The sequence below is a fragment of the Pelobates fuscus genome, chromosome 11 (genome assembly GCF_036172605.1).
Source record: "Pelobates fuscus isolate aPelFus1 chromosome 11, aPelFus1.pri, whole genome shotgun sequence".
NCBI classification, from domain to species: domain Eukaryota; kingdom Metazoa; phylum Chordata; class Amphibia; order Anura; family Pelobatidae; genus Pelobates; species Pelobates fuscus.
This window is the reverse complement of record NC_086327.1, coordinates 109,064,873-109,089,318: the sequence shown is the minus strand read 5'-3', so window position 1 is coordinate 109,089,318 and position 24,446 is coordinate 109,064,873. Positions and strand designations below refer to the sequence as shown.

General features: G+C 41.1%; 1 protein-coding gene across 4 annotated transcripts in view; it reads right to left on the bottom strand.

Moving 5' to 3' along the window:
* The window catches only part of PRKCZ (protein kinase C zeta), a 169,873-nt gene that overhangs the window by 30,107 nt on the left and 115,320 nt on the right, over positions 1-24,446 (bottom strand). For all 4 annotated transcript variants that reach the window (XM_063436680.1, XM_063436681.1, XM_063436683.1 and 1 more), the window contains 3 exons: positions 14,235-14,320; positions 4,302-4,433; positions 218-299 (listed from right to left, as the gene is read on the bottom strand). In XM_063436680.1, the coding sequence (XP_063292750.1) occupies positions 218-299; positions 4,302-4,433; positions 14,235-14,320 (300 nt within the window). The remainder of the gene's footprint in view (positions 1-217; positions 300-4,301; positions 4,434-14,234; positions 14,321-24,446) is intronic.

Genomic DNA, 24,446 nt, shown 5'->3' with positions numbered 1-24,446 from the left:
TAATCACCACATAAATCATCACTTTATAATGAACTAAAAAGCCCACACATTTTCCAGGTGGGTTCTCTTTTTGGAGCAAATCAGATGAAATATTAAAAGTGTTTATTTGTATGCGCTTTAATATTATCGTGGATAGCACCTAGGCTACATGTGTAGTACATGAAACACACACACTCTTTTTTTTTTTTTTTTTTAAAGACAGAGAAAAACAACTTACTTCCATCAGTCTCTTCAGAAGGAATATCCGTGTCATCACTTTTTTCATCTACGTGCGGCTCCTGGAAAGGCATGACCGGATCCTGTTATAAACACACACAACAACACGTTAAAACTCCTGAGGGTGCTGACACTCCAGAAGCCTTGACTCTCAAAAGACAATGTTTCTCAGCTTTACCTTACATTTCTCGTCATTGTCATAATGTGCTGACCCTTGCCATACCAATAAATACCTAGAAACATACTGTCCAAGCTTTTAGAAAAGGTCTACTCTGGCAGCTATAAGAACAAGCAAAGTACAAGCACTGAATTGTAATCGCTCTGTCTGCTCTTTGGGAGCAATCATCAAGGCGGCTGGTAGAGATGGCCAACAGGGGGCAAATCTTAATTATTAAAGCACTTTTAACCCGTGCCTGAACTGTGAAACTGAGGAATAAAGTACTAGTTTTCAAGCAAAGAAAAATTGTTAAAAAAAAAAAAAATTAAAAAATTAAATGTTTGACTTTCAGCAAATAGTATTTTTAATAAAGTCAACTACATAGTTACATTGGCTGAAAAGAAACGTGTCCATCAGGTTCAGCCTTTCTCACTTTATTTTTAATGTTGACTAACAGTCTGAAGAGCATCCAATTTTACAATAAACTAGAAAAAAATTCCTTCCTGACCCCAAAATTGCAGTCAGATATCTCCATTGATCAAGACGTTATTACTCCTTTAAATAAAAAATATTTATTCAATTGCCATTTAAACATCTGCATAGATGCTGATAAAACCCCCTCTTCAGGCAGAGAATTGCACATCCTTATTGTTCTTGCTGTAAAAAACCTTACCTTTTCCTTAGACTAAATCTCCTTTCTTCCAGTCTAAATGCGCGACCTTGTGTCCTATGTATAGTCCTATTCATGAAAAGATTTCAAGACCTTGGTTTGTATTTGCCCTGGATATATTTGTATAATGTTATCATATCCCCTCTGAGGCACCCTGTTTCCAAACTAAAGAGATTTACATTTGTTAACTTTTCTACAAAACGAAATTCTCCATTACTTTTATCAATTTTGTAGCCCACCTCTAAAATGTTTCTTGTGCCATAATATCCTTCTTTCGAACAGGTGCTAACAATTGAACAGCATACTCAAGGCTAACATATAAGGCAAAATATGCAAGATACAGTAAGTTTATATAAAGTATGTTAAAATGGTAAAAAAATAAAATAAAATAAAATGTGATCTATTCATAAACACTATGGTTACTGTAGTCAAGATTTGCTTTAAAATGATTCACCATCTGTCCCAATAATAGTGTAATAGTGTAAGAGTGTAAAGTCCATTTTGGTGACAGTTTGCGATCCATTTGAGGGGCAGGAAATGACACACTTAGTTCATGTCCACTTAATGGCTTAGCATGCTGGAATATACAACAATTTGGCAACACTTAATCAACACAGGTATTTTTCTGAAATAGGCGCATGCTCCTGTTGTTAACATTGTTAAAATAAGCAAGAAGAATATTGGATTGCAAAATGTGAATCCATGTGTTTTCGTTTAGAATGCAGGTTTGTGAAAAAAATAATCAGGTTTCCAATTAGAACTGTTTGCACACTACAACTGTCAGATCTGTGCTTAAGATCTGTATGATTGTCTAATAAAGAATATTGATATTTATACCAGTCTCAGAGTCAGCTCATTTGCCCACATATAGCTTGGGGGAAAATGAAAGGTTTGTAGAGGTATTAGCAGTAGAAAGAGGGAAGTGCTCATGCCATTGTACAGAACACTGGTGAGATCTCACTTGGAGTATTGTACGCAGTACTGGAGACCGTATCTCCAGAAGGATATTGATACTTTAGAGAGAGTTCAGAGAAGGGCTACTAAACTGGTTCATGGATTGCAGGATAAAACTTATCAGGAAAGGTTAAAGGATCTTAACATGTATAGCTTGGAGGAAAGACGAGACCAAATCCCAGCAATGCTGTTGAAGCTCAGTGCACCGGCAATTGCTAAACCCATCGCAACTCTAATTAATGAATCCTTGGTGTCTGGATACTTACCCAAACTTTGGAAGACTGCAAGAGTAGTGCCTATCCATAAAAGTGGTGACACTACCTTGGTTTCTAACTATCGCCCTATATCATTGCTCCCGGTATTGTCAAAAATCTTAGAAAAATGTGTCCATACGCAACTATGTGAGTATTACCAACAATCAAACTATCTGACCCCTGATCAATCGGGCTTTCGCCAGAATCACTCCACTACAACTGCCCTCTTAAAAGTTTGCAATGACATCCAAACTGGCATGGAACAAGGAGACCTAACTGGAGCTATTTTCCTTGATTTTGCTAAGGCCTTTGACACAGTAGACCACGACATTCTATTGCACAAACTCAAAAACTCAGGTATTGGTGATCATTCGCTAAACTGGTTTCGATCGTATGTATCGGAACGCTCACAATATGTGTCCATTTCTGACAGCGACTCCCTCCCTATCCCAGTCACGTGTGGTGTTCCCCAAGGTTCCATTCTCGGCCCCCTACTATTTTCATTATTTATAAATGATCTGCCTAATGTCTGCAAATCCTCAAATGTACACATGTACGCAGATGACACAGTAATCTATGCGAGCAGTTCCGATCTACCGCAGCTTGAGGCTGTGCTCCAAGACCAGTTTACAGAGGTAGAAAAGTGGATTGCAAAAAACAAACTGTTCCTGAACACTGACAAAACTGTCACAATGATCTTTGGAACAGTACCTAAATTACACAAATTACACAATTCTCACCTATCCATCAAAACAATTTCAAATGGCACACTGACCGCAGTCCACTCTTTCAAATACTTGGGTATGATGTTAGACCCCAATCTATCTTTTGGCCTGCACATAGAAAAGCTTGCATCTAAACTTTATCCAAAACTAGGTGCCCTGTACAGAAACAAATCCTGCCTAAGCCCTTCAGTAAAGGAAAAGATTGTACAGCAAATGCTGATGCCAATCATTGATTATGGGGATGTAGTATATGCATCTGCATCGCAATCCCACATTAATAAACAACACATTGTATAACTCGTTCTGCCGATTTGTGCTACAATGTAATTACAGGACCCACCATTGTGACATGCTAAAATAACTAAACTGGCTGTCGCTGGAATCCAGACGCACCCTTCATCTTTCCAGCCTTGTGTTTAAGAGCTTTTCTGGAAAACTCCCACCCTACCTGAACGCAATGCTTTCCCCGGCTGTTCCCACTTCCTACAACCTCCGATCCAGTACCAGCACTTTACTTAGTCTACCTCAATATAAAAAGAAAGCCGCCCGATCCTCCCGCACAAATTAAAATCTTCCCTAAGCTTAAAGTCCTTTAAGAGATCCTTCTCTACATACCTCAAAACAGAATGTACCTGTCATGGATGATTATATATTTCCTACCTGTTCTATGTTAAATGTTGTATATATTGTATATTTTGTATTTTATTGTACACTAACTGTAACAATGCAATGATTTGTGGACCCAGGACATACTTGAAAACGAGAGAAATCTCAATGTATCTTTCCTGGTAAAATATTTTATAAATAAATAAATAATAATATGATAGAAACATTTAAATACATAAGGGAATTGACAGAGTAAAGGAGGAGACTATATTTAAAAGAAGAAAAACTACTACAACAAAAGGACATAGTCTTAAATTAGAGGCGCAAAGGTTTAAAAATAATATCAGGAAGTATTACTTTACCGAGAGGGTAGTGGACGCACGTAATAGCCTTCTAGCTGAAGTGGTAGAGGTTAGCGCAGTGAGGGAGCTTAAGCATGCCTGGGATAGACATAAGGCTATCCTAGAAATAAGAGACTAATGCAAGTACAAAGAAAACTGGGCAGACTAGATGGGCCAATGGGTTCTTATCTGCAATCACATTCTATGTTTATATGTTGTTTTTTACTTTGTTGTTATTGTACTAAAAGGAGGAAAAAAAATAAAATAACTGATGTAAGGACTGCAGGAAAACCCTAGCAAAATGACAGGTCTGACCTATTGTTCCTTCTATTAGAACACACAAACATTTGCCGTAATATCCAGTTGATGGAAACTCACCATATGCTTCTTACAGGTCAGTGGGACGAATACGTGACAGCGTTTATGGACGAGTAGTTTGCAGTTGATACACTTGTAGCCTTGCCTCCCAAGGCCCCATATCCTTTCACTGCACTGGCCACAGTAGGCTTTCTGGAAACAAGAAGCAACATGATGCATGCTATAATTGTATCAAGGAGATGCTATTCTATTAGCTAAAGGTTACTTGTGCCTAGACATCAGAATAACTGACTTGTACATGATTCAAAGCGAGACAAAATGAGTTGACCCAGCATTAACAATATATAAATGGAAATGTCATTTGCCATGCCATGTATTACAGAAAATAAAACTGGAATACAAAATACCCCTTGGCAACTCTTTCACAAACCGTATTGTTATTGGTCCTTCCTAGCAAAGAAGAAAGCATTGTCCCAGAGATATGATGCTCTTAGCTGATCTACTAATGCTATGGGGTTCCTTTAAACAGGATTGCTTGGAAACATTTTTTGTTAAAGGGACACTCCAGGCACCCAGACCACTTCAGCTCATTGGAGTGGTCTGGGTGCCAACTCCCACTACCCTTAACCCTGCAAGTGTAATTATTGCAGTTTTTTTAAAACTGCAATATTTACCTTGCAGGGTTAAGTCCTCCCCTAGTGGCTGTCTATTAGACAGCCACTAGAGGACACTTCCTGCTTCATAGCACAGGTTTTCTGTGCTAGAGCGTCGCTGGACGTCCTCACGCTGTGTGAGGACCTCCAGCGTCGCTCTATTCCCCATAGGGAAGCATTGAAATTCATTTTCAATGCTTTCCTATGGGGTGCGCTAATGCGCATGCGCGGCATTGCCGCGCATGCGCATTAGGTCTCCTCGGCCGGCGGGCGAGATCAGTCTCGCCCACCGGCCGACGTAACCAGAAGGAGGAGCGGCGGGGGAGGAGGAAGCAGCGACGTGGGACCTGTCGCTGCCCCTGGTAAGTGACTGAAGGGGTTTTCACCCCTTCAGTAACCGGGGATTGGTGGGTGGGTGGGTGGGAGGGAGAGGGGCCCTCCAGTGCCAGAAAAACGGATCGTTTTTCTGGCACTGGAGTTTCCCTTTAAGTTAGGCACTACTTATGTCTTGGTTATTGTTTAGCAATAAAAAATATTGTTGGAGAAATCAGATACACTCTACATAAAGCCAGACAATGAATGAAGACAGAAACATATTTGGCTAATTTCAGGCACTGATTATGAAAATACATTAAATATCCTTCATAAGGATTTTTAAACTCTACGCCAAATCCAATACACTACATACATTGCTTACTTCTAATCGCTTGTAATTAATTATAGGTTCAGTGCTGTACCACAAGTACCGTACATTAAAATACAGAAAGCCTGGTTAAATAACATGACAGTAGTTGTGGTATGGCTGTAAGTGGTGTGTATATTGTTTCTTTTTTGGTTGAGTTTATTTAGCAATATCTCCCAGTCAGCTAAAATATAAAATATGATGCACATTATTATTGTCTTTTACCAAGCTACAACAGAACACCTCCAATTCATTACTTTTTTGTGTCAAGGATAATGGAGTGGTGTGCAGGTAAATAAATGAAACTTCTTCTTCTTTGAAGACCATGCCTGAAAGAGTAAATCACTGGAGCATTGAGTGTGTTGCGGTGAGCCGGCAGTCAGGTTGCAAATCTCATTGGAGAATATGGACAATAGTGATCTAAATGTTGCATCTCCTGGAAGTGTGAGTCACTTCTGTTACTATAGTATCAGGGCATTGTAAAGACTTTCCTTCATGAAAACATTGGGGCTTATAAAAAGAGTACTTTTGGGGCACCATTCAATAAGTAGAGCAATCACCATGGAAACCAAAAGGATGCTCCTTCCTGCTGATTGCTCCAACTTAAGAACTTACATATTTTATGTAAATAACCCTACAATGTCATGTATATAAATCACACATATTGCCAGGCACTCTGAAAAAGTATTACAGGGTGTGGGCCCTGTGGGTTGGTCATGATCTCCTGGCCAGTACTGTCTAATGTCTCTTGAGTTGCTATATTAGACTTGAGGTCTCCCAACTTTTATATTTATGTGATATCTTCTCCCCCGGTAATTGCTTTTTTCTTGGCTCCATTCCAACACAGGTAATGTGTTTAACTACTATCTATTAACAGATCCATGTCGGTGAGTAAGTCTAAATCTTCTGACACCAGCGTTGTGCGCTCTATAGGCATCATGCCATTATTATATTGTATCATCATTTTGCTTGTCATGTTTTTCTATGCAAAATCCTTTTAATACAAATGTAATTTTTTTTAATATATTGTTAAAATAATTTTATTGTTTATGCTTCCTCTTTTTTCTCACCTTAACTACCTACAATGTGCCAGCTAATTTACAATTGTTACTCAGCCATTTAATATACTGACTAGTAATGTATTTTGAAAATAAATACATATACACAACCAAAGTTTCATAAATAAATAGATTATAAAACAGATTATTTAAGGTTTGCCTGCTGACATCTCTAAACAATAAATTTAAAGGTAATTGAGTCAACAGTAGGGAGGCGCATTCTCGAAAATACCTAGAATGATGTCCTATTAATGCAACCACTACAATAGAACTATAGAGGACACGATACAATGAAGCAAAAGTCACACGAAGGGGGGAGGGACACTTATTTATTTATTAGTGCCAAGAAACCGAATAAAGTTGTTTCTTTAACGAAAAAGTAAACTTTATGTTAGAAATTAAGCCTAAATGGTGAAATGTCAAGTAGTGTGTAAAATGCACGCTGTTTTTTCAGCTAGAACCACTTACCCTGTCAGTACAAACTCTAAATTATATAGCAGAAAATATCAATGTATCAGACAGCAGGATTCCCTCACTGATTATGCAGTATCCACCTGGATCATGTTATATGCTCAATCATACTTAAGCAGATAGGTTTGGGACAAGGGCAAAGAATAATATGTATCGTAAATTGTAAAGGCTGTTTATCAACAACCCCCCGTGCAATGTATTGCAGAAAATTACTGTTAATAAAAGTAATTTCATCATTTTTGTACAACATTCATAGGATTGATATGTGCCAGAATTATGTGAATGGACAGCAATATACACAGTATGGACAACAGTATTGGTACACCTGCCCAACAGTATTGGTACACCGCTCCAGTTCATCCCAAAGGTTATCGATGGGGTTGAGGTCAGGGCTCTGTGCGGACCAGTCAAGCTCTTCCAAATCAAGCTCATCCAACCATGTCTTTATGGACCTTGTTTTGTGTACTGGGGTACAGTCATGCTGGAATAGAACACTGTTTCCACAAAGTTGGAACATAGCATTGTCCAAAATGTCTTGGTACGCTAAAGCATTCAGTTTCCCCTTCACTGGAAGGGGCCTAGCCAAGCCCCTGGGAAACAAGCCATTTTCCCTCCTCCACCAAACTTCACAGTTAGCACAATGCAGTTAGGCAGGTAATGTTCTCTTGGCATCTGTCGAACCCAGACTCACCCATCAGACTGCCAAACAGAGAAGCATGATTCATCAATCCAAATAACATGTTTAACCTTCTGGGAAACGAGGAAAAACATTGTCTTCCAACATGAAATTTCATGAACTGACTTATTGCTAAGTTGGCATCCAGTCGCAGTATCATGCTTGATACCTCCCACCTCTGATGCTCGCCTTCAAGACTTCCCTAGGGCTGCATCGTTCCTGCGGAACTCTCTTTTCCGTTAGATGCATACCCAGCATCCAGTCCTTCGAAAAAAAACATTAAAAACTCCCTTTTTCACAAAAGCGTATGATTTAAACTGTTAATGGTTTCCAACTGACTGCTCTCCTGCAACTGTCATTAAAAAAAAGAAAAAAAAAACAAACAAAAAAAAAAAACACACTAAGTCTTCAGTGAATACTATTCTACCAATCTACTTCCGTAATACCATCCTTACCTTTTGTGTCACTTTTCCCCACTCCCTCTAGCATGTAAGCTCATTGAGCAGGGCACTCAACCCCTCTGTTCCTGTGCGTCAAACTTGCCTGATTATAAATACATGTTTGTTAGTCCATCCACTGTAAAGCGCTACGGAATTTGTTGGCGCCATATAAATATAATAATAATAATAATAATAATAATAACAATTCATTAAGCTCTTCAGAAATGTTTGTCATTGCAGACTGGAAGGCTGGGTGCTTGATTTTATACACCTGTGGCAATGGGTCTGATTTAAACACTTTAATTCAATAATTAAGAGATGGTCCCAATACCTTTGTCCATATAGTGTAAATGTACATGGGTTCTGTGGTTTTCTCATACACACATGACAGATATAAGATGAACTGCATACAAGTGCTGTTCAAGAACTCATATGGAGTTGGGGCTGGTCTTATTATATGCAAATCTATTCAACTCTAACTAACGGGATGAAGGGAAAGAGGAGAGAACGGGAGCACCCTTGCACCTTTAATTTCCAGATAACCTAATACATAGGTACCAATAGTCACACTTTGCAGGGGCAGTTCCACATTTTGGGTACTGTCCCAGCAAATATAGGTCCAGAAGACCGTCCCACAATTTGTCAGCATTTAGCTTTGAATAGGTATTCCCAACTACTTTTTGATCTAGGATTACTACAAATTAATTTGAAACCAAAATCAGGACAAATAAATGAATCTATAGAGAGGTATTTAGTTTAGCTGAACAGGCAGTAAAGAAATAATTTTAAAGTAAACAGAGGACAAAATGCTTTTATTTTATAAATTTAAAATGTTTGGTCTTTTATAGGATATCCAAAGAAAGTCCTGTGTGCACATCAAGAACCTATAAATAAATTGTACTATAGTTTAACAAATGCATAGTAAAAATGCTAAATTGTTTTACTAATTCACAAACTATGGAAAACCTCAATTGTGAATGTGTAAAGGACACTGAAGACTGCAGGCCCAGACTGGCCATCAGCAAACCAGGCTGGTCTCCCCTGCTGGCCCATGCAGAGTCCCCGCTATCCAAGTGAGGCCTACTGTGTGCCATGATGGGCCAGTGAGGAGACCAAAGATCTCCAACTCCAGCTCACAGGCACTTCCAGTGGTGGAAGAGCAAGAAGAGAATCTGGAGTCTCTAGTTGGGTCCGGTAGGTTACTCTCACAAGGTCGGAGTATTGCGGCGGTTACTGTGGCATCACTCCAACCAACTCTCGCGAAAATGAACTCTAGCCCCAGGAGCTACCGGCTAGAGCTCACTCCCCACCAGAGCTTTGAAGCAATATTCCCCCTCCCAGTCAAAGGGTAAGAAGGGAGTAGATATACATATAAAGTTTACTTATTACTTTAGAAATTATTTACACACACACACACACATATATATATAGATTATTTTTTTATATTTATTTTTGCCTGTACCAACTCCAACCCCCACACCACATTGCAACTCCTCCCACACACACACACACACACACACACACACACAAACACACACACACACACACACACACACCCCACTACATTACAGACAGACACACAAGATCCCTTATTAACACACTGGATCCAACACATACACACACACACACACACACAATAGAACAATAGATCCTCTATAGACACACACACTACATTACTAAAATACACATCTGGATCCCCTATGCATACACTAGATCCCCTGCACGCAAACACACGTACACTACAGCCCCTATGCACATACTCGTTACTTCCGCTATAAACGCTATGCCCCACTGTACACACACACACTCATTCTCTTAAGCCCCTTGCCACACATATACACCACAAATACAACACAACTGAAACCGACCTATTTACACAAACACCACAATCAGCTCACTCTACACATACACGCAGTCCCACAAGCAGGCTCCAAACACATGCACAACACGTTTTCCTGGCCTATTTCTCTCTGGTATCCCCCTTATTGAGACACCATCAAGAATAAAGAACCAGAGACCAGTCACAAACAAACACAGGGCAAGCCTGTCGTTAACTTTGCTTACGCTGCGCAGAACAAACACAGGACCATTTTCTCATGCAAGAGCTCTTAAGCAGGCTCTGCACATGGTTTGTCCTGGAGGAGCATTGAACATACAGACTCTCTTTGAGAGGGGGTGTGCTTGTCATCGGCAATGACAAAATACCCCCTATCTGGCCCCGTCACCTTCTTACTGGGCCGCTGTGATTACAAAATGCCCAGGCCTAATTTTTTTTTTACCAGTCTGGTCCTGCCCAAGAGCCAGGGCTTCCACTCATTTCATAGGCTAAGACGCATATAGTTAACACATAGTTGTCCATCTCCCTGCAACTTCATCTGGAGTCATAACTGCAAACATTTGCAAATATCACTGCATCTCTAGAACTGCGCCTTTAAATGTCACCAGCAGAGAAGACAATTATATGAAATAACATACTGGATGTTTAACAAAGTATAAGCTTTATTCACCAACTAGTACATTGTGGTGAACTAAAAACAGAATTGCAAAATTCAGCACAAAATATCTACATCACACTTCAGTATTTATTGCTCCAAATCCAATATTTCATTTTACACAGTTTATACACCCTATATGTCATTTCATCAGCCACCTTATTTGCCATTATACATCCTATATGTCAGGGTTCAAAATTCCACTAGCCATTGGCGAGTGAAAAGGTAACCCTGGCAAGTAGAAATTCATCCCTGGAAGGTACACATTTGCTCGCAGTGATGTGTAACTTTTAAGGCCTGGCTAGTAGCACAGCAATACACATTTTTGGGCCTCCTATATGTCATTTCACTATATTAAAAATAATTTTTAAATGTTGGGAGCAAAATTACAGAAATTAACAATATTTGTCCACAGGCAGCACAACCAGCCAGCATGCAGATCTTTACATTAATAATGTAAAAAAATGTAGGTCCCTAGATCACAAACATCAAAAAGGACCTAGAAATGCATCCCTCATACTATAGGCAGCAGCGTGAGCAGGCATAGTAAGATGTGTGGGTGGCATTCTATTAACCATCACAACATACTTTTTTCAGCTGCCTTATTTTTAACGATTTGCTGCCTGTGCTTCACCCTGACTTCCTGAGAAGCTCACACAGGTTACTTGTTGCCATGTGTCATTTATTAAGCTATGGATTTTGTCCTGCTTGGTGACACTTCTACATGCAGGGCAATCCTCTGTGCTGATGCCGACATGCTGGCTTTATTGCCATCACAGTGGCATCAGGACATCCCATACTCATGGGTGCTAACAGTACCTGCCCATTAACTGTAATGGAGGAGGGCAGGTAAAAGAGTAGGCTGCCCAGAGAGGCAGACCGGTCTATGAAAGAGATCGATCCTTCCCTAAAGTGGATGGGCAGACTGACAGCCCCTCCATGCACAGAGCACAATGGAGCAGCTCTGTGCATGGTCCAAGTGCCTTGGTCCTCCTACATACTGAAATTTGGACTGGTGACCCTTATACATGCTCCCCCAGCAAGCATGAGGAGAGTAGCAGTGTGACAGGGAGCAAAAGAACCACCTGGGGAGGGTTCTCTTACTCACCCTTTCACAAACTCTTCATCATAGCCCTTGTGTGCCACCAGTACATAGCTCTATAGCCAAGGATTTGACTGACAGGTGAAGAAGAGTGAAAACATTAAAGGGCATCATATAACGAGCATTTCTGCTAGCACAATGTATAGAGGACATTTAATGTTCTGTAAAAGCAAGTTGTATTTACCATTACAGGTTCACTTTAGTCTTCCTATAAACAATTGTACCCAACTGAACTTAACATTTAAAATCAGCCCAAATACAGGAGCAAGTAATGAAAAACTATATATAAATACATTTAAAAAAATATTTCCTTTTTTTGACTGCATCCTGTGCCTGTTTGGAAGAGGGGTCCTAATACTTCATTTACGCAAAAAGGCAAAAGCTCTTATCCGACTCATATAGAATAAGAATATGATGGTGTCATCAGTATGACTCTCACATATTGTGGTCTTTGCTATTGAACTGCATTTCAGGAGTTGTAGTTCCCTTTTCCTGGGTACCTCTGCAAAATGTGGTACCAAGAGGAGCACAGGGATGGGGGCCCCACTGCGCTGCCCACCGTGCCCGGTCGACATGGGAGATCCTTTGATCTCCCCTGCCAGCCCATGATGAGCCCGCCCTGTTTTCTGGCCGTGGAGAAGATCAATGATCTCCCTCACCAACCCAAGGACCCTTCGATCGGAGAGAGAGGGCGGGGGACCCGGAGGCAGGAGGGGGACCTGGGAAGCAGATCGCTCCTCCCGTGAGCAGGGTGTATGAAGCGTTGCCGTGCGTTACCATGGCAATGCTCCATACAGCATTCTGCACACGGGAGGACAGGAGAGCCTGCAGCCAGACGTGCTGCAGGCTATAGATCACCACCGGACCACCAGGGCTGGCAGTGTCCCCCCCACCTTCACCAAAGGTAAGAAGAAGGGGAGATGAAGATTTTAATTAATGTATAATATAATAAAAAATAAATAAAACAAATTTGCTACCTGCATCCTTCAAACTCTGCAACACACATAGCACCTCTTAAACACGCAGCATCCTCCCCCCCCCCCCCCACACACACACAGCACCTCTCAAAACACACACACATACAGCACCTCTCAGTCAGCACACCTCACAGACACACCCACACACAGCACCACACAGACACATACACTGCACCCCTCAATGCGGACTGTGTGTGTTTGTGTGTGTATGTTTTCAGCGGTCTGTGTGCACTCAGCAGTCGATCTATAAACTGTGTGTGTATTTAGCAGTCGGTGTGTGTGTGTGTATTCAGCAGTCTGTGACTATGTGTTGTATGAGTGTATTGAATTTGTTGGAGGTACTAATAAATATAACCTTATATTTATCTATAAATTTACATTTTTATTCCTGTGCTTTATGTGTAGGCAGGGCCCCTAGTGCACTGCTTTGCCTGGGGGCCTATAATATTGTTAAGATGGCACTGATGAGGAGTTTTCGACAACAACTACCAAACTAAAAAGGTCTTGGCCTTGTCTTGCTGACCCCCACCTGTTAATTCGATCTTATTTCTTCAATACACCCACATGATGTTATGATGGGATCACTCAACTCCCACACCCATGGATATTTGGTAGAGAAGTTGGCGATATGGACCTAGTATCACTAATACAGAGATCTATGATTTCATTTACTTTCCAAAAAATAAATCATGAATTTGGAGAACAGACAATGGAATTGCAAATTCTAGGCAAAAAATAAACATTATTCAGTTATTTTAGCCTAAACATTGACATTCCCTTGCGCATTTTCCATTTTAGTGAGAAACATGGTCAACAATGGTAGGGATTAAAGGGCCCGGAACGACAAATTTATAAACCATCCTTTTTTTAACAGCCCTCGAAAAAGATGAATCTATATGGTTTGTATACACATATTGATAAGAAAGAAGTCCTTTTAATACAATTTTTAGAAAAGACACTGTAGCTTTCTGGTTCATTGATGGCCCAGCTCTGTTATAAGGTGTGTAACAGAAGTCTCTACTGTACTTTTAAAAACACAATACATTGAAATATGCTCCTCCCCAATACTTCAAAAGCAATATAAGCCCCACACATTGTTTATACGTGCACTGCAAAAAAATAAAAACAAACTAAAACTGTATTCTCCAATAATTTATAGTGTACACAAAGAAGCTAAATGACAGCCAAGCAATGCACATGTCTATCTAGTAAAGCCATTATAAGCAGCACTGTATCACTGAGTCAATCCAAGTGTTCATCTCTTGAGGATTAATCCACCATGGTACACACTTTACTTTATACAGATCAACTACACTATACGGTTAGGGCAAAACACACAATACCAAACATTACTGTGTGCGTTCAGTAGAGAGATGAAGCAATTACAGGACGCACAATGCAACTCAGATACTCTAAAAGCAGCCTTTTCATCGGTTACTCACTCTGTTAAAGCGTTTGGCTTGAAACAGATGCCCATTCACTCGGTAGAGCTTCCTCCATCTTCTGGCCCCTCGACGGTAGATTGATTCTAGGAAGAAAATAAACGTGTAAATGAGAAGCATAATAGGACAGCGATGGCAGGCACACAACTGCAAGCTGCCTGCAATGAGGAGAATAATTTGCCTTGTTTTATTTCTAACAATCAATGGAGGACTAGGATGATTGCAGGATCACTTCTGCAAGAGCAGAGCTTTTACATGACAGGTTCCAGATGAAGAGTTTTTTGCAAGCGCTTCTTTCTTCCAACACCCTCCTCCTCCCACCATCACATCCTCACATGACTGTACTGTATTCAAGCTACAGACCTCGTATGAGACTGCTTGCTGGTGTGGAAACAGGTGAAAACCAAAGAGGCCATGATTTTAAAGGCACAGTGTATTGTTCTTAGAGATGGCAAAACACTTTAAACAGCGTTTTCCTATGTTCGAGGGATAGGGTTGAGTTTTTTTTAATCTAATTTGAATTTGTGCTGATGCCCAAGAGAAGATTTTGGCACCAGTCTTCACTGAGCCATTTCCTTTAGATTTAAATAAGAGTATTTACAGCAATGGGTTAGTTAATGACACACAAGGCCTATGTGCTCAATGAGACGGATTTACATTAACAAAGACAAGTTTTGTGTCTGTATCTTTTCAATATCTGCAATTTTTGTTTATGCATGAATTAAATAACATTTGATCCTTGGTGCACTATATATATATATATATATATATATATATATATATATATATATGTTTTAGACCAGAAAACAATATTTGTTATCTGCTTGTAAAATGACATCAAGTGTAAACGGTTATCTAGAAGAGCAGGGGTGTCCGAAAGGCAGATCTTCAGATTATGTAGAACAGCTCCTAGGATGCTAAACCGTCCTAAAACATGCAGGATTTACCTTTTGGGCACCACTGATCTAAAGGATCACAATTATAACTATGCACCATAACCCTTAAAGCAGACTGACAGGTCTATTAGTGATGAAGTCAAACCAATGTAATAACTATAGGCAAACAGGAAAATAAAACTACACATGGTCCACCGATTTATATAACCACGCACCTACACTAACCGAGGCCAATGAGGAATACATGGGAGAGGTTAGGTCGTTTCTAACTAAAGCCCAACTCAAGAGGCTCCCCGCCAACCTGACGGGGCCGCTGGGAGCCCCCATAGAAGTGGAGGAAGTCACCATAGCCGTCACTGGACTAAAGGGTGCTAGGGCCCCGGGGCCGGACGGCTTTGACGGCACATACTACAAAACCTTTAAATAAGAACTCACCCCATACCTAACTCAAATGTACAAAAAGTGGACAGAGGGGGAGACACCACATCAAGACCTCACGACAGCAGACATCACCCTCATTCCTAAACCAGATAGAGACCACACCCTCATCTCCAACTATCGGCCCATATCACTTATCAACTTTGACGTCAAAACCTACGCTAAACTGCTGGCCAACCGACTTAACCCACTGCTCACCAGATACATACATGCGGACCAAGTGGGCTTCGTCCCCACTAGGCAGCTGTATGAAAATATGCGAAGGGCAATGGACCTCATATGGAGGGCAGGAAGGAAGCAAACGCCTACTCTGCTCCTCTCCCTGGATGCAGAGAAGGCGTTTGACAGGGTCCTATGGCCATATCTATTCACACTACTCCGACAAATGCACTTACCAGACACATTCCTCACAGCAGTGCACGCCTTATATATAAACCCCAGAGCACAGACGCTAGTGCAAGGAACGGCACCACGCCCCTTTACACTTAAAAACGGAACACATCAGGGATGCCCGTTATCCCCCCTGCTATTTATCCTGGCCTTAGAGCCCTTATTGACACTCATCAGGGAACACCCTAGAATACAGGGCGTCCGAGTGGCGACGGAAGAGTTTAAAGTGTCGGCGTATGCCGACGACATATTATTGACCCTTACTGAACTTAAAAAATCTGTACCACACCTTCTAACACTTCTAGACGAATACAAACGCGTCTCGGGCTATAAAATAAACGTAGATAAATCAGTAGGCATGCCCATTGGAATCCCCGACTCGGACGCCTCCGAGCTGGCCCAAACCCACGGATTAAACATCACTCAACGACCAATCAAATACCTAGGGGTAGCACTCCCGCCCAACACCAACGACATATATGCAACCAACCACCAACGCCTAATGGCCACACTAATCAAAGATCTAACCCAGTGGAACAACAAACCCATCTCATGGATAGGGAGGCTACACAGTGTAAAAATGAACTTACTACCACGCCTCCTGTTCCTCTTCCAGGCACTACCCACGAAGGTCACCAAAAGTGACCTCAAGCCACTACAAACTGCAATAGGCGACTTCGTCTGGGCCGGTAAGAGGCACAGGATAGCGAGACAAACAATGTACGCACCCAAAAGTAGAGGGGGCCTGGGCCTCCCCAACCTTCATGCCTATTATTTGTCGGCACAACTGGCACAAATAGTAGAATGGCACTCACCACCCGACATCCACAGATGGGTTGATTTAGAAACACTACTCATGGGTACCGATCTCCCACAGTACTGGATATGGGTCCCAAGACAAGATAGACCACCAATAACCACAACATGCCCAGCAATCCTAAACTCCATCAGGATCTGGGACTACGCGGCCCATAAACATGCACTCACACACCCCACGTCACCGCTCACACCATACCTACGCAATAAAGCGTTCCCACCAGGCCTAACAGCCAGAGACTTCAAAAACATAGAAAACACGGGCATCCAGAGATACCACCAACTATATCATAACGGCTCAATCAGGACTTTCGAGGACCTCAAAGCATTGGCCCCGCTGACCACCAAAGATTATTTTCGTTACATACAGCTTCAGGACTTTGCCGGAAGCGCGCAAGTTAGGGCTGCAGCACACACTAAACCTACCTTCTATGAAGCACTATGCGTGGCGGACGGACCACGTACCGGCCTCATCACCCGCCTCTACACTCAGCTTAGCGCTCCATCAGACAAAACATACACTCCCACATATGTCACGCAATGGGAAAATGACCTGCAGCAAACATTGGAGGGGGGCGAATGGCAGGACATATGGGAGGCTGCGACAAAAACATCCATTTGTGTACTTCACCAAGAACAGTGCTACAAGACACTCATGAGGTGGTACACCACACCAGTCAAACTATTCCGCATGGGCAAAACAACCACTGACACTTGCTGGAGGGGCTGCGGGGAGAAAGGCACATACATGCACATGTGGTGGACATGCCCCAAAGTAATGATCTATTGGGAAGACATAGCTCAACTGCTGACAACGGTACTAAACAGACCAATTAGACCAGACCCTTGGTCTTTCTTGATAGCCCGACCCATTGACAATCTGATTAATAAAGAACAGAAATTGCTCAACAAAATTACGCTAGCCGCCAGAAGAGCTATGGCTCAACACTGGTTACAAATTGACTTGCCACAACTGACCGATGTTACCCGAAATATCAAGGAGGCCCACCTCATGGATAGATTGACTGCACAAGTTAGGGACACCTACCCACTTTTCATCAAAATTTGGGAACCATGGGAAGACTACACCAATCGTTGAAAGTACCATTGCTAACCAGACTCACACACTCTACGACTCGACGGACGAGGCCCGCCTGGGCAGCTCACCCGGAGCCGGGTGTAACCTGTACCTACCCCGAATCCCACCCCTCCCCCTCTTACTATCCCCCACTATCCTGGCCTCCTTACAGGCCACGTTTTAGAAATGCCCATGCTACTAGAGAATGCACGATACGTGCTTGTAATGATCTGCATACCTTCTGTAAAACAAAATGTAAGAAGCTACTGAGATATCATCTTTATTCAATTATGTGTGTAAACCTATGTACAGATATATCTATATGCCTGAATATATACACGTACCAATATAACCCTCGTGACCACCTTCAACATCTCAGATACGCATGTAGCAAATGATGTACCATCCTGCTTTCACCCTACTTCTGCACCGACAGAGCACTACTCCTTACCAAAACAACAGGCTTATCGACACATTTCACCAAATAGCATAAACTGCCCAGGGCAGAGCAATCATACATTATTCGAATATGTACTACAAACCATAGACACGAGGGAAAGTTATGCAGACCTATGTAACAGGACAGGTGTAAGCATGAACCAACGTGTTCAATGGAGATAACCGCCTTTCCACGACTTTCCAACCTGTCGAAAACATAGCACCTCTAAGTACTCTACTAAAAAAAAAAAATGTACTGTGCATGTCTTCTTCTATACCCTAATGTACTGTATGCTATTGTATTGCAAGAGGATTGCCTTTGGGGTACCTCATATGCACGTGTTATCTGTTTACGCACTCCAAAAATAAAGAATTTAAAAAAAAAACAAAAAACCTACACATGGTCTGCTTTCTTAACCCCTTAACGACGGAGCCAATGGTACACGTTGTGATCAAAACCTGGAATTTGCGCTACATGTCTGTTCAACTGTAATTCACCTCTCTCATATTAAGTGCACCCACACTTCTTATATATGATTTTGTTCAGGAGAAACAGGACTTTCATATATAAATATTTCATATGATATGAAACATAATTGAATGTGAATAAAATCTTTAAAAGTATGAGAAATTGAGAAAATGTTATTTTTCAAGTTCAGCATGACATTTTAAATGTGAATGTCAATACTGTTAGATTTTACAGCAATAAAATACACATATTTGTATTCAGCAATGTCTCACGAGTATCACAGTACCTCCATGTACAGGTTTTATGAGTTTTTGGAAACTTACAGCGGTCAAATACAGGGCTTTCCCCTTTTCCATTGAAATTTGCCAGATTGGTTTGCTGGGACTATGTTGCCTTTGAGACCGTATGGTAGCCCAGGAATTAAAATTAACCCCATCTTGGTATACCATTTGTAAACGTAGACAACCCAGGGTTTTCAAAATGTGGTATGTCCAGGTTTTTTTTTTAGTAGCCACTTAGTCACAAACCCTGGCCAAAATTAGCGTTTATATTTGTTTTTTGCATTTTTCACAAATAAACTGCCCTTTCGCTGATATCATCAGTAGTATACATTTTACTGCTCTAAAAAACTCATATTTGTCTAGAGCAATGTCTCACGAGTACAATAGTACCCCTCATGTACAGGTTTTATGGTGCTTTGGAAAGTTACAGGGTCCAATAAAAGATTTGCCAATTTCTGCTTTTACCAATTGAAATTTGCCTGATTGGCTATGTTGCCTTTGAGACGGTATGGCAGTCCAGAAATCGGTTTCAGAGCGATCACATGGCCCCCAGGGGCCTAAATTGCAGAGGGGTGACTGCCTAGACTGTCAGGCAGTCCCCCAGAAGAGGATCGTGGAGGAGGTGAGTAGTAGGTGGTCGCGAGGGCTCAAAACAGTTAGGGCATTCTATGCCGCCGTAACGGCTCTAAAGCCCATTATAATAGGGACGGCATAGAACGCCCTAATGGCGTTAAGGGGTTAAGGACTGAGGCAGTTGTACAAGTTGTGGTCAAAACAAAACGTAAACAAAACTTTGAATTTGTGCTATATGTGGTTCAACCAGAATTCCCCCTCTTTCATATTAAATGCACTCACACTTATTATATATGATTTTGTTCAGGAGATTTTGTTCATTTCATATCAAATATTTATATATGAAACATAATTTAATATGAATAAAATATAAAACAAAAGTGAGAAATTAAGAAATGCATTTTTTTTTTAGTTTTGCATGGCATTTTAACTGTGAATGTCATAATACTGTTAGCTGTTACTGTGATAAAGTACACATATTTGTATTCAGTGATGGCTCACGAGTAAAACAGAACCCCCTATGTATAGGTTTTATGGTGTTTTGAAAAGTTACAGTGTCAAATATAGCACATTAGATTTCTCAGTTTATACACATTGAAATTTGCCAGATTGGTTATCTTGCCTTTGAGACCAAACGGTAGCCCAGGAATGACAATTACCCCGATGATGGCATGCCAATCACAAAATTAGGCAACCCAAGGTATTACAAATGAGGTATGTCCAGTCTTATTTAATAGCCACTCGGTCACAAACACTGCCAAAAGTTAGCGTTTATATTTATTTGCGTGTAAAAATGCAAAAAAAAAATTTTAATGCTAATTTTGGCCAGTGTTTGTGACTGCACATACCCCATTTGCTATACCTTGGGTTGCCTACTTTTGTAAATGGTATGCCATCATGGGGGTAATTCTAATTCCTGGGCTACCATATGGTCTCAAAGGCAACATAACCAATCTGGCAAATTTCAATGTGAAAAAACTGAAATTAAACACTAACATTTGTGTTAGTGAAGTCTCCTGAGTAAAACCGTACCCCTATCTTGTTATACCTGAAAAAATATAAAAAAATAAAATAAAATTTATATATATATATATATATATATATATATATATACACACACACATACATACATACATACATACACACACATATATACATATACATACACACAAATCCTAAAATATAGGCAATAAATAGACAAAATTTGCTACTCTCACTTCCTACATATTACAGTCACTATCCCACCTCACAGTGGAAGGCAGAGACACACTATACACACAGACTGCATCGCTTACACACACAATTACAATCATTCATATAGCACCAACATTTTCACAGTGCTGTACAATAAGAAAACAGACATTCAATTTTAACAAAACATGTACATAACATACATGAACAGTAGGTTAAGAGAGCCCTGCCCAAACTAGCTTACAACCTATATAGTACATCCCCTTTACATACACATACTGCATTCACTAAACACACCCTACATCACCTATACTTACACATACTGCATTCACTATACACACACACACTACATCACCTGTACACATACACTACATTCCCCAAATCCCTTACAAACACAAACTGCATATATCACAGCTCTGAGTGCCTGCAAGATGTTGGTGGAATGGGGCACGGGCCCCGTAGGGGGACTTGGCCCTGTGGGCAAACACTGGGGCCCATGCCTTGAGCTGTCTATGGGCAGCACTGGCAGTGGTACTACCGTCTTTCCCTGAAAATAAGACCGGGTCTCATTAATTCCCCTCCCCCCCCCCCTCCAAAAAATGCACGAGGGCTTATTTTTGGGGGGAGGTCTTATTTCTGGAAAAAAATGTGCTAGAAAGCTGGTGTACATTCGGGTGAATTTCCCCGAACATAGACCAGTTCACTAGGTATTGAAATCCTGCAAGTCTATGTTCGGGAAAAATCCCGAAAAGAAGCTCTAGACGCTCGTTCGCTAATCTATGATAGGGGAATTTTGCCCAAACACAGATTTGCGGTATTCTATTAGCGAGTATGCTAATCTATGTTCGGGCAAAATTCTCCTATCAGATTAGCGAACGAGCAACTAGGCTTATTTTCGGGGTAGGGCTTATATTACAAGCATCCCCCGATGTCTTATTTTCGGGGAAACACGGTAGAAACCTCTTATTTAAATGTGCATAAGGGTTTGGGATAGTTTGAGTTGAGGGCCTGATTTTTTGAGTGTCTTTTTAAATCGTCAGAAGCATGATCACTTCGCAAAGTACAATATAAATTGGTAGCAAACTTCATTTAAGAAAAACACAGCATGGATGGAATACTGACCACTATAATCTTGTCAGGATAATAGCAGTTGGTCAAGATAAAGAGATGAGTAGCTGTTCCCACTTTCTCTCATCTGATTTCCTCTGTGTGAACACCATCTGCAGTCTTACAAGAGACCATGATGTTTCTGCCTAATGAGGTCATTATGCATGCAGGCACACAGTGTCGCCTGCATACAGTATCCAAAAATTACATTACCCAACTCTGCTCTATTAGTAGCAAAGCCATCATTGCCTATTTAAATGCCCAATTTAACATTTAGCACATGTGTGAAGCTTTAACAATCATCTGTCATTATATATACACTACACACACAAACGATCATCACTTACTGAAATGTAAGCAGTTCAAGGGTGAACATTAAACTACCAGAGGTTAAAGGAATTAATTTGGATTACCAAAAACTGAAAAATAATGTAACTTGAAAGTTATAAACAATGGCCTGTTTCATTAAATGTATCATTGGTTAAAACTTACAGTTGTTCTAATGATATAAGAAAGAGTATTGACTAAAGTACCATCACTGGACTACTGAAGACTGGAAGAAGGTCTTATGAATCAAATTTGAAACGTTTGGTTCATCACACAGAGTTTAGTGCAGTGTTACCAAGTAGAAAAAAACTGTCCAAACATGGAGGAGGAAGAGTGATAATGTGTGACTATTATAGTAGGTCCAGTCAGTGACTTGCACAGAGTGAGTGTCACCCTGAACCAAAACCAAAAATACAGCACTCTACACAACCCAAATCGTACACTTTGTGATCATAAATATGTGGACACCTGACCATCACACCTATAGGAGCTTGTTGGACATTCCATTCCAAATCCATGGGCATTGCAGGAAAACTCCATTGAAAATTATTTTTTTTGTAGATATACTCCCAAAGAAAAACCATAGATGTATTTATTCTGCATGTGTTCTTTGGGGTATATGACAAATTGCTCTCTTTGCAAGCCTTTCCCTTTTGCCCCAGCAGAGGCTTTCAGTCTGTGCTGGGGAATACACCAGAGGCTTCTCAATACTGGATTCGCAAGAGCATTGAGAAGGGAGGTGGGAGGCTAGTGCCTGCCACGTCAGTCAGCTCTGTGGAGCTAATGGATGCAAACCTCCCCAGCTGTCTGCTGAAAAGACTCTCCGGCTATCAAAGTTTTTTTTTTTTTTTTTAAATGAGGCTTATTGAAATTGGCACTTGCATATATTGTCACAAACATGACAAGCTTTAGAAGACAAATAAAGCACTTCAGCAAGTTGAAATGCTTTATGTGTGTTGTGTTAGGGCTCCCCACCCCGGTCCTTCCCAGCTATAACAAACACCACTTTTGTGGGAAGGGTTAGCAGAAGATTTTGGATAGGATCAGTAGGATTGTGTGCTCATTCAGGTACTGATGCTGGATAGGACGGCTATTAGAATACCAATTCATCCCAAAATACCCAAAAGGGTTGAGGTCATGGCACTATGCAAACCAGTTAAGTCCTTAGACAACAAACTTAAGTCCTCTTGAACCTGGATTTGTTCACAGGGGCCCAGTCATGCTGGAACAGGAAAGGCTCTTAATAAAACTGATGCCACAAAGTTTGATGCACACAGTTGTCTAAAGTGTCTTTATATCCTGTAGCACTAAGGCAATCCTTCACTGGATATAAAGGGCCTAGCCAAAACATTAAACATCAGCTGAGACCATTATCCCAAATTTTTCAATAGGCACTATGCACTCATGTGTAGCATTCTCCTGGCATCTGCCACACCTAGATTCTTTCTGGTCATCCCAGCACATTCATTGAAACTTTTCTTCCTGGCTGCCTGTAACAGAACCGCTGGCACCCCGACCGGGTACCTTCCGCTGACGGATGCTCCTAGTGCTTTCCGAGGTCTCCAAGCACTCCACCAGACACCATAACCACTGCAGACCCCACGAACCGCTGCAGCTTGGTTGGGGTCTCGCCGTCTCCACCCACTCTGGACCCAAGACCAGGGTCCAGCTTCCAGTAGGTCGACCTCTCTGAATTCCAGAGAGCAGGAACAAGCTCTTAGCAGAGCTTAGTGATTATACCCTGGGGAGTAAAGTGATTATAGCAATCCCCAGAGTGTAGTTCTCCAATCCCCCAAACATGAGACGAAACTTCATGAAGGTACAAGATGATCTGACTCCAATGAGCGGTTATTACTCCTTATATACAAGTTTTCAGGCCAGAGGCACACCCCCCGGACTTGGTGGTAAACTATGACAAAAGGGACACAAACCAATGGGAACACTAATTAACATAATAACACTCCCACATACACAATGAAATCCCTCCTCTCCATCCTGAAGATAATTGGCTTAATGCACTGCAGTAAACTCAATTATCTCCATGTACATAAAATATCTACATTTTACACGAACAGCAAAAATACGTAAAAATACATAATTCTTATTATATTACACAGAACCCCCACATTTATCCCCAGATAGCTCGGATATGAGCACCCAATATAGGTGAACAGCGCTCAGATCCCACGAACAAAGTAAATTTGCCAT